At 44.6% G+C, this 15,360-nt stretch overlaps 1 protein-coding gene across 1 annotated transcript; it reads right to left on the bottom strand.

The window, feature by feature from the left end:
* Positions 1-1,319: 1,319 nt before the first annotated feature.
* LOC123578518 (WD repeat-containing protein 87-like) lies at positions 1,320-14,680 on the bottom strand. The gene is made up of 6 exons (XM_045441375.1): positions 14,498-14,680; positions 12,333-12,500; positions 9,046-11,921; positions 8,316-8,575; positions 5,963-7,791; positions 1,320-3,592 (listed from the first exon to the last, which is right to left on the bottom strand). The coding sequence occupies exons 1-6, from the start codon at positions 14,606-14,608 to the stop codon at positions 1,490-1,492; spliced, it is 7,347 nt and encodes a 2,448-aa protein (XP_045297331.1). The 5' UTR covers positions 14,609-14,680; the 3' UTR covers positions 1,320-1,489.
* Positions 14,681-15,360: the final 680 nt, after the last annotated feature.

Below are 15,360 nucleotides of genomic sequence, written 5' to 3'. Positions count from 1 at the left end.
TGGAAGCTTGCAGTCTTCTCAAAGTTTTGTTTCTTCCCTTTTCTCCTACCCTTCCCCATTGCACTTTGTGCACCTCTCTTAAGCTTCCAGGGATCTCCCCTGAGCTCTGGCTCCTTCCAGGGCTTCCTGGCTCCTCTAACCTCAAAATCTGCTTCTTCTGCTCATCACTTTTATGCCTTTGCTGAGCATGGGATCTATTCCCAGGACTTCTTAGCTTCTGTACATTGTCAACTCCAGCTGTTCCCTTTGGGCTCTCAGACCTCTCCCCTGAGATCTCTTACTCCCAAGCTTCTGATCTGGACTCCCAAACTTTTTTTTTCCCTCAGAATTTGTCACTTCCCTCAGCAGTCTGATTTCTGATGCCCAAGATCTCTTGGGCTTCCAAGCACCTCCTTTGTGCTTGAACTCCTCCCCTACTCTTGCAGACTGTCTCCTTGAGCTCTGTTCCCTTTCTCAAGGTATTCTCAAACTCTCTTGAGGTCCCAGGCACCTCCTTTAGCCCAATACACTAAAATGGGTGTAGCCAGAATCACATTTGAGCCTCACAATGAGCCTCATTTGCACATGATAAAACTGAGGCTTACAATAAACAATTGAAAATAAAAAATAAAAAGCTGAGGCTTAGGTGAAATCACTGGCTCAAGATTATATGTCAAATTGAAAGGCAGGGATTCAAATCCTGTTTGAGTCTTATAACCCACATTCTCATTCACACACTTAACTCCCATTAAAATAGCTACCTATGATAGAGAGAGAGAGAGGGAAAGGGAGGGAGAGAGAACTGTATTCCAGGAATTCTGTTAAGTGTTTCACTAAGGTAGTTGTTACTATCACCATTTTACTTTGAGGAAACCAAAAGCTAAGATTAAAGAGCTAATAAATGGCAGAAAAAGAACTGGAATGAGAGTTTTTCTGAATTCAAAGTTGGCATTCTTAATCATTATTTCACTCTATTTCCCCATTATGTAGATGAGAACGCTAAGGCTTAGAGATGTTCAGGAACTACAGATCAAAGTTTATGAAGGGGAAAAATTATGAGTCTTCTCTGCTTCCTCTCAGATTAATGCTAAATAAATAAAAGCCCAGCTGCACCAGACACTCTCCTCCTAGGAACTTTTGAGGGAGGAAATACTAACCAAAGAAAAAAGAGTTCCAGGACAGACTTTTCTATCAAAAGTTGATCAAATGCTGGCCCCTACCCTCCAAAGGATGTACCCACTGACAAAAAACAATCAGTCCTGTGAGGACAAAGATTATCTGTTTTCTCTGTCTACTTTCTATGGGGATCCTAGGCTGGGGAAGAAAGAGAAATCAAAATGTTTGTTACAAATGAGAAATGTCATTTTATTCAGTACAAGGTAGCAGGTTTCTGGAGCCAAATGAATACAAATACTTGTTTAGGCCCACCTTGAAGTGGGTACAGGAGGCTTAAAATCTATGGCCAGGCTTATTTCCCAGCAAGGTCCCAAAGTCCTAATGTTAGGCCAAATCATAGAGTTGGAGTAGAGATGTTGGGCAGCCTCTCAATAAGGTAAGGACTGACTTGGGGTAGACTTTTCCAGGCAAGTTCTAGGAACCCATACTGGGCAATGCCCACAGGTTGGATAGTATGCACCTTGCTCTTCCCAGGCAGAGGTACAACATCATGGAACTTGAGAGGACCTGCAGGGGCACAAGAATGACCACAAAACAGGCCATAGAACAACCGTTCACCAAGTACCAGCTCCTTGGCTTTCAGGGCCTTTTTGTAGATGGTCTCTTGAGGTTGGAGTGCCTCTCTCTGCAGCAACTGTAGTAGGAGCCTCTGGATTTGGGGGGACTTAAATTGGTACAGATCCATGAGTTGGTAAAACTGTTCCATCCAAGCAGTGCAGTCTTTTGCATATCGTTGCTGCAATGTCCGCAAAACATAGTAGAGTGCCACAAATGTCTCCCATCGAGGCAGCTTTTCCTTTTTCTTAGAGACGGGCTGCGCCTTCTTCAACTTGGGCAATGTGAGGGGCCTGTCTTTTCCCTTAAAAGCTCTGAGATCCTTCTGAAACATCAAAGCTAGAGTTTGTTTGTCCACAGAGTCATGGGCACCTGTGAAAATCTCACGCATGATAGGATAAAAGTGTTGCATTTCCATCTCTTTGAGGGCATTGGATAACTGCTGTACCCGAGCACTCCTGTAAGGTTCTCCTAAAAAATGCCAGTTTATAGCCTTTGGGACTGGAATCCTCTTGGTGGTTGATGGGAATACTGGTGAAGGGATGGGCAGTGCTTCCTTCTCTGCCTTGTGAAATTTGGAGAGCTCTCCTTTCTCCCTCAAGACCTGGAAGTCTTTCTGGAATATCAAGTCCAGGGATTTTATATCCACAGAGGGATAGACCGTTGTAGGAACATCCTTTCTGACTGGATAAAGGTTCAACATCTGCTTAACAGCAGAAGATAACTGTTGTGCCTGCTTCTTCCTGTAGGACTCATCTAAGAGAGGCCAACTGAGACGGTGTGGGGTTTGAGGCCTTGTGGCAGCCAATGGTAACACTGCTTCAACAACAGGGAATGGCTCTAGCCGGCTCCATTTTTCTTTTCTTCTAATTGGAGGGATCCCTTTTAAGTGCACTGGACTCAAAACATCCTTATAGGGTTGTGATATGTCTGCATGACTTACTTCTAGGTTCTTCCTGAAGTGTTTAGCAATGGCTTTAAGATTGTATAGATGCATCCATTTCAAGTATCCCTTTGAAGTGAAGTTTCTGAGGAGCTGGTGCAGTCTTTGGAAACTGTTCCTGGAAAGCTGCTCTCCCGCTTCCAGCCTTATTAAGGCATTTTTAATCCAGTCCTCATCTGAGAAGCTTGCTTCTGAGTAGCGTGGCCTTTCAGCTGGTGCAGACGTAAGGGATGGGGCTGAGGCTAGGGCTGGGCCTACGACCTGGCCCTCAGTTTTCCCCATTGGCAAATCCCGGGACTTCAAGAACCACTTCCACATGTCACCTTTGGGTCTATGTTCAGGTTTCTGTGGTTTCCTGATCATATCAGATAAATGGGACTCTGGCCTATGGAGCCCTTCTGGGATCTGGGCCTGTAAGCCTGTTCCCCTCCCTTGTAAAAACATACCCCTAGCTTTCTCCAAGAGCACATCCTCTTGTCTTCTCCAAGAACTTGTCTCAGGGTGTGCTCCAAGAAGTTGACTTTCCTGACCTTTCAAATCTAAATGATCCCCTAACACTTTCCTGGGCATTCTCTGTTTTTCCAGAGCTACTGGGAGTGGCATTTTGAAGGGGCTTTTCAGAACTGTTGGCCACATGACTTTATCCCTAAGTATGGGATCTCTCTTTCCATCAAGCAATCTTTCTTTCTTAAAAGGCATTTTCCTTCTAGTTGTACCTTTTCTTTTCTCAGCAAGAGACTCATCTTCTATTGTTAGCTTTGATAAGCTCACTTCCTCCTTGGAGAGCTCTGTTTTCAATACTCCCTCTTCTGGGAGTATCACCTCCATAAGTCTGCTTTCCCCATCCTTCTGTCTTTCCTCCTCCTTCTCCCTTTTCTCTATCTTCTCCATTTCCTCCTGGCTCAGGCTCTCCTCCTGGCTCAGGCTCTCCTCCTCCTCCTGGCTCAGGTGCTCCTCCTCCTCCTGGCTCAGGCTCTCCTCCTCCTCCTGGCTCAGGTGCTCCTCCTCCTCCTGGCTCAGGCTCTCCTCCTCCTCCTGGCTCAGGCTCTCCTCTTCCTCCTGGCTCAGGCTCTCTTCCTCCTCCTGGCTCAGGCTCTCCTCTTCCTCCTTGCTCAGGCTCTCTTCCTCCTCCTGGCTCAGGCTCTCTTCCTCCTCCTGGCTCAGGCTCTCCTCTTCCTCCTCATTCAAGCTCTCCTCCTCCTCACTCAAGCTCTCCTTCTCCTCCTCCTCACTCAGGCTCTCCTTCTCCTCCTCCTCACTCAGGGTCTCCTCCTCCTCCTTGCTCAGGCTCTCCTCTTCCTCCTCATTCAAGCTCTCCTCCTCCTCACTCAAGCTCTCCTTCTCCTCCTCCTCACTCAGGCTCTCCTTCTCCTCCTCCTCACTCAGGGTCTCCTCCTCCTCCTTGCTCAGGCTCTCCTCTTCCTCCTCATTCAAGCTCTCCTCCTCCTCACTCAAGCTCTCCTTCTCCTCCTCCTCACTCAGGCTCTCCTTCTCCTCCTCCTCACTCAGGCTCTCCTCCTCCTCATTCAGGCTCTCCTCCTCATGTGGGCCCTCTTTTTTCTTCTTACTCAGCCTCTCGTTCTCTTGAGTCAACCTCTTTCCCTTTCTCCTTCTTTGGGATGAACTTTGTTTTTTATGCTTCTTAGCCAAATTCTCCTTCAATTTCTCTTCACTCAGGCTTACCTTCTTTTTCTTCTTCTTAATTACATATTTCCCTTTCTCCTTCCTGGGCAGAATCCCTTCCTTTTCTTCCTCAGTAATGCTCTCCTCCTCTTTCCCCTTCTTAGTTGGACCTTCCTTTATTTCCTTCCCAATAAAACTCTCAGATAAGCCTTCAAACAGAGTATCTCTGATATTCTCTAATAACCACTTCAGCGGAGTCTTTTTTAGTTTATTCTTCTCAATTCTCCTCAGAAGTTTCTTTAGCTGCTTTTTTCCTAACATATTTTGTTCCTGGACTTCCTTTAATATACTCTCTACCTGGACTCTATCTAATAGTATCTTTCCCTGGACCTTCTGTAGTAACTTTCGGTTCTCCTTCAAGCTCTCTCCATCAGTCAGTGTTCTCTCTTTGGTGGCCAGCGTATCATCTACTTTTCCCTCTTCCTGACCCAGCTCCTTCTCTTCTTTCATTATTTCCCCCTGTTCCTTAAAAAATTCCCACTTCTGGCCATCCATTTCACTCTTCCCTGCCATGAATGATCTCTCTTCCTCACATATTTCTGTTTCTTCTGGTAGCACTATACTCATTTTTCTAATTGTTTTAGCCAGGATCCTGAACAGGTTACTCTCTTTCTTCCTTATATCTTTTAACCTGGAACTAGCCTCTTTGTCTTCAGAACAAATCCCTTTCTCCATATCCAGTTTCCTCACTGCCTGTATTCTCTCCTCTTTGGTTCTTTTCCTTTTTTTCTTGGCAACACCCATCTCCTTGATCCTAATGTCATAGGCCAATTCCCTCTCTTCCTGGGACAATTCCTCTTCTTCCACAACTTCTTTCTCTTCCTTAGTTTTTTTCTTTCTCTTAGTTATGCCAATCCCCTTTCTGGATACTGCTTTTTTTCTCTTAGCAATATGCCTCTTCTCCTTGGCCAATTCACTGTCTTTCTGGGTCAGTCTTTTCTTCAATGCTTTTTCCTCATTTTCCTGGGACTTTTTCTCCACTTCACCAGCGTGTTCCTCCCTTTCTACAAAAATTTTCTCTTTTACCCAAGCCCGTTGTTTTTTTTTATCGCTCTCTTTCTCCTCTTTCTGACCCCATATTCTCTCTTCTTGGGCCTGTATCTGCTCTTGTAGGGCTAGTTGCTCTTTTTTGTGGGTCTGTTGTTCTTTTTTGTCAGTGGCTTTCTTGTCTTTCCCAACCCATTTCTCCTCTTTCTTAGCTTGTTTTTCCCCCACCATGGCCCGTTTCTCTTTTTGAGGGAACACTTTCTTAATTTCTTCTATCTTTTTCTCTTCTTCTGGGACCAGTTTCATCTTTTCTCTGGCCCATTGTTTTTTATCCTCAGCCTGTTTCTCCACTTTTTGAACCAATTTTTCCTCTTTCTGATCCCGTCTCTTTTCTTCCCGGGCCTGTTTCTTTTCTTCTTGTGACCATTTCTTCATCCCCCCAGCTTTTTCCTCCTCTCCTGAGTCTGCTTTCTTTTTTTCCCAGGCCCATTGCCTCTTCTTCTCAGTCGTTTTCTCCTCTTTCTGGGCCCTTCTCTCCTTTTCCCCCTGCTTTTCCTCTTCCCTTAGGCCCAGTTTCTTTCTTTCCCAGGATAATTGTCTGTCCTTGGCTTTTTTCTCCTCTTTCTTAGCCTGCCTCTCTTTCTGGTCTTCTTTCTCCTGTTTCCCAACTTGTTTTTCATTTTCTTGGATTTGTTTCTTTTTATAGGCCTCTTTTTTCTTTTTTAACCATTTATTCTTCTCTGTGGTCAATTTAATTTCTTGCTCTGCCAAGCTGCCCTTTTCTGATGCCTGTTTTTCTTCTTCCCCAGACAGTCCCTCCTCTTCGCTAGACAAATGTTCCTCTTCCTGGGCTAATTCCCCCCTTTTCTGGGCCTCTTCTTCAACATGTTTCTCTATACCTTGAATGTGTTTCTTCTTTTTGTGGGACTTTTTCTTCCTACCTTTAACTGGTTTCTTTAAGTACAGAATTAGTTCCTCTTCATCCCAGGCCAGTTCCTCTTCTTCCTCAGTTGGCTCTTCCTCACTGAACTCCTCTTCCTCACAGGGCTCCTCCTCTTCCTCACTCAGCTCATCTTCCTCACACAGCTCTTCCTCTTCCTGGGACAATTTCCTCTCTCCCCAGACAGGCAACACCTCTTCCTGGGGCCACATGTCTTCTTCATGGGCCATCATAATCTTCTCCCAGTCCCACTTACTCCTTTTCAGGGCTGCCCTCCCCTCTTTCTGGGTAACTCTCTTTCTTTCCCCTAGTCGTTTTTTCCCTTTTCCAGTATCTTTCTTTTCTCCTAAAACTAACTTCTGCTCTTCCTTGGTTAATGTCTTTTGTGGATAAGCCAGTAGTTTTTCCTCCCAAACTATTTTTTCTTTCTGATGAGTCAGTTTCTTCATATCCTGGATCAGTTTCTCCTTACCCTGAATTAATTTCTTCTCTGGCTTACTCAGTTTCCTTTCTTCCTCAGCTATTTTCCCATCTTGCCTGGCCAGTCCCCGTGCTTCTTTTTTTAATTTCCTTTTCTGTAAGGCTAGTTTATCTAAGAAAGCAACTTTCTTTTTCTTGACTTGAGAAAATGCCTTGTCCTTCTCTAATGCTTCTTTTCCCCTTTGTCTTCCCAACTCTGTCACTTCTTCCTCGACAATCTCTTTATCCACCTTTTCTGTTATAGTGGATGGTTCTTCTACCACTCTTTCCTCCAATTCTGAGGAGTCCTTTAAAAGGGGGCAGATCTCTTGGAATAGATCCCAACTGGGCTCTTGGGGAGCAAGAATCACCCGAGCCAAGTCCACCAATTCTTGACCCAGATCCCTTAACATTCCTGGATGGGAACTTGCTATCCTTGAGGTGGCAAGATAGCAAATGTCATTCCGCCAAGACCTGGTGTCTGATTCATCTGTGTGTCCAGGGGCACCAGCCAAACCTTGGCCACCCTTTCCAAGTTTCTTCCTTGTATCTTTTTCTTGCTCAGCAATCTGCATGACTTTTTCTTTGGGCTCTTCTGCAGTCATCTTTGAAATATCTTTCAAATTTTCTTTCTGTTTCAACTTCGCAGCTACTTTTTCACGGCTTTTTTCCACTGCCCTTTCCCAGAGTCTTTTCATGTGTTCTTGTCTTTCCAGCTTAGGGAATATCTCTCCATAATCTTTCATGTCATGTTGATCTATGGCCTTCATAATCTGTGTGGCTTCCACTGCCTCCGTGACTGCCATGTGGCCTCTTCCTTCTTCTGTGGCTTCCATAGCTTCTGTAGCTTCTGTCATGACCTCCTTTGATTCAGCAACCTCTTTAGATTTGGCTGGGCTGAAAGTACTTAGTGGCAGCTCTGGCTCTAAGGCAACATCCTCAGTGTCAATTAGCTCTGATTTCTTGGCCTCTCTCTGTTCACCTTCATCCTCTGAAGGCACCAACATAGAGCTAAATTTTACAAGCTCTGTCTCTCTCTTCTTTCTGGAAACTCTCAGGTCCTTTTTAACTGCAGAGATATTGAGGAAAATATTTAAGAAAAAACAGAGGCCCTGAGTGGTATCCTTTGTAATATACAGTTCAATGAACTTCCATAAGAAGTACAGATGCAAAGAGGACTGAGGCTTTATGGCACAGAAATGCTTGTCATTTTATCCCAGCTTCCATATCCTGAATAAATAAGACCTTGCTATTTGTTGTGGCATATGTGTTTCCTTCCCAGGAAGGTTACTTTCTATGGAAAAGAATCTCTATGTAATTATGTTCCCACTGATATAATTTCAGATATCTTTTTTTAATGTTTATTTATTTTTGAAAGAGAGAGGAGGACAGAGGATCTGAAGTGGGCACCGTGCTGACAGCAGAGAGCCCTACGCAACACTCGAACGAGATCATGACCTGAGCTGAAGTCAGATGCTCAACCGACTGAACCACCCAGGTTTCCCCATTTTAGATATCTTGGCCTTACTGACCCTGTCTTTTGGTGTCCTAAGGTGGGCCCCAAATATACCCCATTTATTACCCCATACATACTAAGACTTTCTCTCTTTTCTTGAACATATGTCATTCTTTTCTTTCGTTTGGTGATCTCTTCAGGTATGAATGTTCGTTTGACAAAGGTCTCAGGTTCACCATCCATTGATATGTCTAAAGAAAAAGGAGGTTGTTGGTCTCTGTGTGACAAGGTCAGGTTTTCATTTAGCTGCTGCTCCACCCGTGTAAGCAGGCACTGGATGTCGTTAGCTTGGATCCCCAGCAGCTGGTCCAGAGAGGTTTCTCCAATAAGTTCCCGCCTATAAAAGTCAAGAGGAAAAAAGGATGATACCAAGCCAGTGATAAAACTAGATTTGAAGAAGAAGGAGGAAGAGGAGGGAAGGAAGAAAGGAAGACAGGGAGAAGGAGGAGGAGGAGGAGGAGGAGGAGGAGGAGAAATTACAATTGAAGAGGCAGAGATAAAGTGGCCATTTAGGACAGAGTAGTCTGAAGTAAAGGGTTGGTAAAGAAGAAAGAATCAAAGATAGCAAAGAATCAAGTCATCAGGAAGATAAAAGATATTTTTTTGGTTGGAAGTTTGTAGACTTGAGTCTCAACGAATCTTAAGGATCAGAAGAAGGGTAAGCACTGGGGAGAAAAGCAAAGAGAAACAAAGAACATAGTAGGAGGAAAAGAATAGAAAAGGTTATAGAAAAGGAGAATAAGCAACCAGATTCTGGAGGTTAGGAGCTAGAAAAAACAGAAGGGGGAAAGCCACTACACAACTTACTGCATTTTTTGGAGGGTTTCTTGTTCCTTCAGCAGGCCTACCAGCATGCTCTTACTTTGGATGCCTGTGACTCTTATCATAAGGTACAAAGCCTTAGCCCGCACATTTTCATCACTGTCCATCAATCCCAGACTCAGTGGAACAGCAAAGAGATGGCTCATGATGCCAAGCATATCTAGCCCCTCCCAGGCTAGCTCACGGATGCATGGGTTGGGATGGAGTGTATCTTCCAGCAGGCGACAGGCAGTCTCAGAGCACAACCTTGGAGATACTTGGTAAGTGGCAAAAATTTGTGCCAGGGCACTAATATATGTCGTGTACTGGTCTATAGAACAGTAAACTGTGAGGCTGAGGATTGCCTCAATTAAATTATTTAGAAGTCCTTCATCAAGTTTTCTTCCTGCCCAATTTCGGTTTATCAAGCTTGTTAGAACATCATAGAATGTTCGTTTCCACCACTTGGATTTATCCCTCTCTCTCCTCATTGAGATGTTCTCTTCTGATAGAGGCATAGGTGACAGTGTCTGGTGTCTGATGGGTTCAGTCACGTCCCAGTCTATATCTCGGTAGGATGGGTACAGGTCATGGCGTAAGAAGACTGGGGTACCGTCAGGCCAAAGGCAGGCACGGATAACTGAGTTGGGGATGTAGCCATCAGGAGCAAAGGGCCATTGCCGCCCTTTACCAAAGAAGCCATGCAGTTTATGATAGGGGTTCAACCCATTCCAGCCAGCCAGCCGTAGTTGAGCAGGAACCACATGTGGGGGATGATTATGCTTGGGGTCAGGAATAGAAAAAGCAATATCCTTATCCTCCAAAAAATGTAATTTGGGTTCCACTTGAATCAGAGAAGGCATACGTCTCTCTTCCTCTACAACATGGGGCACAGTATTGTCAAAGGCAATGACCCGTTTGTTAACAAGGGCCTCTAGCCCCTGTAATTCCTGCAGCCCTTGTCCAAGATAGACAAATTTGGGTACAAGTACTATTTCAAAAGAAAAGAAGAAGCTAGGCAGAAAGAGTTTAGGGTCTTCTTGTATTTCATCTGCATTATTTAGGATAGCTAGGTGAATCAGCCGAGCAGGAGGGAGCAATTTTAAGCATGATACCAGGTAAAGACTCTGGTTGAAAGTCAAAAGCAGGTCACCCCGATTATTGGCAAAGCAGAGTGGACCAAAATGCAGTGCTGAATCCAACTCAGTTATGAGTCTACCATGGAAGTCCCAGATCCGGACTGAGCCATCAATGCCCCCTGTGACAAAAAGTTTCAGGGAGGAGCAGACATCAAATGAAGTGATGGCACACCGGTGCAGGCATTTTGTCTCTTCAAACATAGAGCTTTGTTTTGATTCTGCAGATTGCAGAAAATCTTGATAGTGCCAGAGACGCCAGCAGTGGTTGTCAGTGATGGCACCCACAGAACCCGGCAGCAGTATCACGTGTTGTAGGGGGCAACTACAGAGAATTTTGCTTATGGACTGCAGGATTACCTTGTTCTTCCACAGCAAAGCTTCTGTCAGGTATACAGTATTATCCATGCCATAGGAACAGAGCAAGGAGTTTTCCTGGGGACCTTCCAGGGTAGACAGGGCCAAAACTGCTCCAGAATGAACAGCCTTTTCTATTCGGGCATAGCTATAGTGGGAGAGGATTCTCACAATGCCACTGTCATGCCCACAGAACATCAGTCCTACTAGGCCCATACCCAAATGGGACTGTGCATAGGCCAGGCAACTTACTCTGTCCCTAGAGTTTACTGAAGTGCATACCATATACTTGGCTGTGCAAGGCGAGCGCGTTGCATCAAGCACCAGCACCTCTGAGCTGCCTGTTGCCACAAAGAGCTCCTCATTGTCTGGGTCATAGGCCCAAGCCACAGCCTTATCCATGACAAGCAGAGGCCAGGTGAGAACCAGGAGATCTCCTGTCACTGGAGACAGGAAGCGCAACAAACCATCCTTAGTGGCACACAGGATCCGAGTCCAATTTCGGCCACAGCAGACCCGGTGCACCTGCTCAGGAGCAGAACCACAGACATTGAAGAGGTTATAAAAATAAGGCAGGTGGTGCAGTGAGAAAGCGTGGGTAGTCTGGCAGAAAAAAGTGGTGTTATCAATAAACTGCAGTTGCCGCAGACCGTCACCAATATCCAGCTGCCGCAGCAAGTTCCCAACAGCAAGGTTCCATTCCCTTACTGTGCCTTCTCGGCCTGCTGTCAGTAAGGTGTGGATCTCTGGCCGGCTGTGAACACATATAACTGATGAAGAATGGGCCTGGAAGCTGTGGAGGAAGTTACCCTGGTCTAGACCCCAAGCATGGATCTCTCCATCCTTGTTTCCAGCATAGAAATATCCCTGAGAGACACAAGTGAAGGAGCAGGTGATGGAAGAGCCACTGCCTATGGGTGTGAACTTTCTTACCTCTTTCAGCTGGCCCTGACCCTGGTGGGTGAAGACCCTTACCTTATTCTCACAAAGGGCCAGGAGAGACCCCTTGGGGCCATTCAGGGAAAAGCCCTGTACAAGCTCATGACCAGACATGGGCACTGTTTGTGCCATCTGGAGGTCCCTGCCATTTGGTAAGATAAGCCAGGTAACCACAGCCCCCAAGGTACCAGACAGCAGCACCTCCGTTTCTGGGTCATAGCAGAGGCAGCTGATGAAGAAACGACAGGGCACTGTGCCCAGGGATATGAATGCTCGATGGTGATCTCCAAAGAGCCACAGGTGCATATCACCACAGTAAGCAACTAACATGTGGTAGGAACCTGTGTGGACCATTGCTTCAATGGGTGGTACTTGATCCATCACACAAAACATCATCTTCTCCATTGTTCCTTCTGCTTCTGTATCTTTCTTCTGTATCCAAAGTACTGCCTAGAAGAGGATGAGAGATGAAAGTTGGACCATGGAGGCAGATGATCTCCCAAGAGTAAGGGGTATGAAGTGTTGAATGTTTAGATTGCTGTTCCCTCTTGTAAGACTAAGGAAAGACCGAAGAACTTAACTTTGGGAGTTTCCTAATACTAGGATTTGGGTATGGGATAGAAACATGATTCTTAAGGCTCTTTCCTTGGCCTTCAGTCTGCTTTCTAAGGAATATGAATTCTCTGGACCTGAAACTAGAGGTGAAAAAGATCACTGCATCCAGGTCAGATTGAGAAACGGAGATAGATGTTAAAATGAGCTAACTCAGAATCCCCCTCATCATTCTGAGATGAGGACAGTTGAGGTATGATGAATATAAAGTGGATTAAGAAGGAGGAAAAAAAAGGGAGGTAGCTTTACCTGTATTGGGTTTGAATCTGGTTCCACCCAGTTTAAGGAGACGAAATAGTTGATGTTGATGGAGTAGAAGCAGATGAAAGGCTTGCTCTGGGGATGGTGAGGCTCCTGGTACAGAGTCTCAGGCCAGTCACTCAGTACAATCACCTCATTCTTTGGTTTCTCAGCAGACTGAGAGAGAAGAGGCCTGTTAAAAGGCCTAAGTCGCCACTCACTCATTCATTTAATAAATATTTGTTGAGGATTAGCGGACATTTGTTGTTTTTTCATTAACCAACATTTATTTACCCTACCACTGGAAAGCACTATTTGGGGGAGTTATCCCTCCCTCACCCTCACCCACATCTTAATTCAAAGTACCTCCCAGCCTTTCTCTACCAAGTTTCCGTAAGAAGTAAGCCCTAATGTCCTAAAGTATCCATTCTACATGAGGCATTAATTTCTCTCCTATGCATCTAGAATGTTACTAGTTATGTATCAGCCTTAAGAGAAATGAGAAAATAGCCCCTCAAATCTGTTTTCCATGGTTCAGGTGAGTGAGGAACACTTGAGAAAGGGTGGTATGTTCTAGGACACACACTGGGGATATGATGCTGAGCAAGAGAGACATGGCCTTAGCTTTCAAAAGATAAGAGTCCAGTGGGGGAAACAGGCATTACATAAACAATTAACAAATGTCTGTACAAAACAAATAAGTACTTCCGAAGAAAGGAATACAATCCTATATGAGTAAGACAAAACAATCCAACCTTGGCAAATACTCTACCTCAGTTGGAACAACTCTTCAAAGTCCCTGCCTATACCCAAAGGACCACTCCTGTCAGCGTCACACTCATGATACACTGCCTATGGGAAACTCGTACTTCACAGACTTAGAATGCCCATGGCATGCCCGTGGGCATCAGAGCTAGACACTTTGGCATGTCCCTCTTTCACTATTCCAATATGCATCCAAGGAAAACGTGTGCTATTCACAACATGGAGTGCTTCAGCTCTAACATTCTGTATTCTGACCCCGTAGGGTGCGTGTGTGTGTGTGTGTGTGTGGTGTATTAAGGATGATATATGTCTTTCAACATGTTCACAGTAGGACATGTCCAACATACACTATCTTCCAGTAACAGAGTTTATATCTAGGACATAAGGACATGAACTCCTTGTAGGGATCAGCCAAAACCGAGGCTCATAAGTCTACTTCTGAGGTCCCTTTCTCAGCAGTATAGCTTGTGCTATACTGCCTCTTGAACACTACTCCATGAATCTAACTCCCCAAGTTTCTCTGCATCCACAAAGGACCTGAGACTATACCGAGGCAACTTAGAATCTCTTTATATTTGTCATATTCAGATCTTTGTGTGTTCTGGGAGAATACAGACCACAATGCTGGAGACAGCTTCCACTGCCATTGCTGGTTCAGTGACAGCAGCAGAGTTGAGAGAAAGGATGCTGGTATCTGAGCTCTCAATCTCCCATCCCTCTTCATTGAATCAGAAGGCTAATTTACAAACCCCTTACTCCATTAATTACCATTCCTCTCCTCCTTTTATGTACAAATGATTCACTTACTGACTCAACAGTATAAAGGGTTTTCTCAGGAAGACTCTAAAAGACTATCTTAAACCCAAGTAATGTATCTGTGCCTAGAAGTACTATTGCCTACTGCGTATCAATCCCCCTCCTTCTATCCCAGTAAAACTCAGCTCTTGTTTAGGGTGATCATGGCCCCAGAAATTCTGGCAATACAGAGTGGCAACTGTAGCACTCTAAGGCTGGCACAGCTCTGTACTTTCTGACCTTCTCTCTTCTACCTACTTGCAATTTAAAGCTGATACCTGGAAGTACAGGAACCGTCCTGCAACCTTAAGATGATAAGCTAAAATATTAAGGATAGCAAAAAGAAAGAAAAAGAACATGGGTCCTTGACATGTAAAGACAAAGGTATCTCCTGCTTGTTTAATCCATGTGAACTCACTTTTTGGTTTTGTTTTGTTTTGTTTTGTTTCCAGCATAATGTGTTTTAATTGTTATCATCTTAGTTTAGAGGGAGGAATTGTTTAGGGGTATGGAAGGGCTCCTCCCAAGGAGCTCACATGCTGCCCAGGAACAGGCTGCCCTGGCAGGGATAATTAGTCCAAGCCCACCAGGTGCTGATCTCCCATACACGTCACCTTTAGATCCTTCAGCATATTATTTATGAAGAGTTTCAAGTCCTTCCACTCAGGAATAAGTCTGGGTGACGGTGCCATCTTTGTGACATTCCAGCACTTTACAGACATCATGGCTCACAGAACCTGTGGGACGTAAACATGACTTAATCACATCTGATGTGAGACTGGAAATTGAGGGAACTGAGAGAGGGAAGAGCAACAGGGAAAGTGAGAGAAGGGGAGAAGCAAAAGCATTAGGAATAGAAAAACCTCTCTTATTTCAGAAAGATTGGAGTGACAATGAACTACTGACACTTGCAGCAATGGGGATGAATCTCAAAAACATTGGTGAGGGGAAGCCAGACACAAAAGAACGGGTACTACATGATTCCATTTAGATGAAATTCTAGCAAAGAGTAATCTGACCTATAGGGACAGAGCAGATCAGTGGTTACCTGGGTCTGAGAGACTGAGAGATTCCTGAGAAAGGGTAATAGGGGACTTTTTGTAGAAGTGAATGGAATCTTCTATATCTTGGTGGTTATATGAGTACACAAATTTGTCACAAGTCATTGAAACATACACTCAAAATGGGCCCACTTTATTAGATGTAAATTATACCTAATAAAATTGATTTTTAAAAGAGGATAGGAGTGGAGTGGGAGTTTTAGGAAGCTAGAAATGGAAAAAAATGTGGCAAAAGAAAGCTGTCAGGTGAGCTTAGGCGAATCAGTTGCAGCACAGTTGAAAGAATACATGAGCCTGGCTTTGCAACCCTTCCTTTCTAAAAAAAATTTTTTTTTAATGTTTATTTATTTTTGAGAGAGAGACAGAGTGTGAGAGGGGAAGGGGCAGAGAGAGAGGGAGACACAGAATCCGAAGCA

Source organism: Leopardus geoffroyi, chromosome E2 (genome assembly GCF_018350155.1).
Source record: "Leopardus geoffroyi isolate Oge1 chromosome E2, O.geoffroyi_Oge1_pat1.0, whole genome shotgun sequence".
Taxonomy (NCBI): Eukaryota; Metazoa; Chordata; class Mammalia; order Carnivora; family Felidae; genus Leopardus; species Leopardus geoffroyi.
The sequence above is the reverse complement of the archived record's forward strand: the minus strand, read 5'-3'. Positions and strand labels throughout refer to the sequence as shown.

Bases quoted from the DNA above. Each gene is read 5' to 3' on its own strand.
- LOC123578518 (XM_045441375.1), bottom strand. From the start codon at position 14,608: ATGATGTCTGTAAAGTGCTGGAATGTCACAAAGATGGCACCGTCACCC. The intron at 12,501-14,497 runs GTGACGTGTATG...CTTCTCTCTCAG, and splicing joins ATATGCTGAAGGATCTAAAG to TCTGCTGAGAAACCAAAGAA. The intron at 3,593-5,962 runs GAGAGGCAGGCT...CACCTGAGCCAG, and splicing joins AGGAGAAAGAAGACCAGAAA to GAGGAGGAGGAGAGCCTGAG.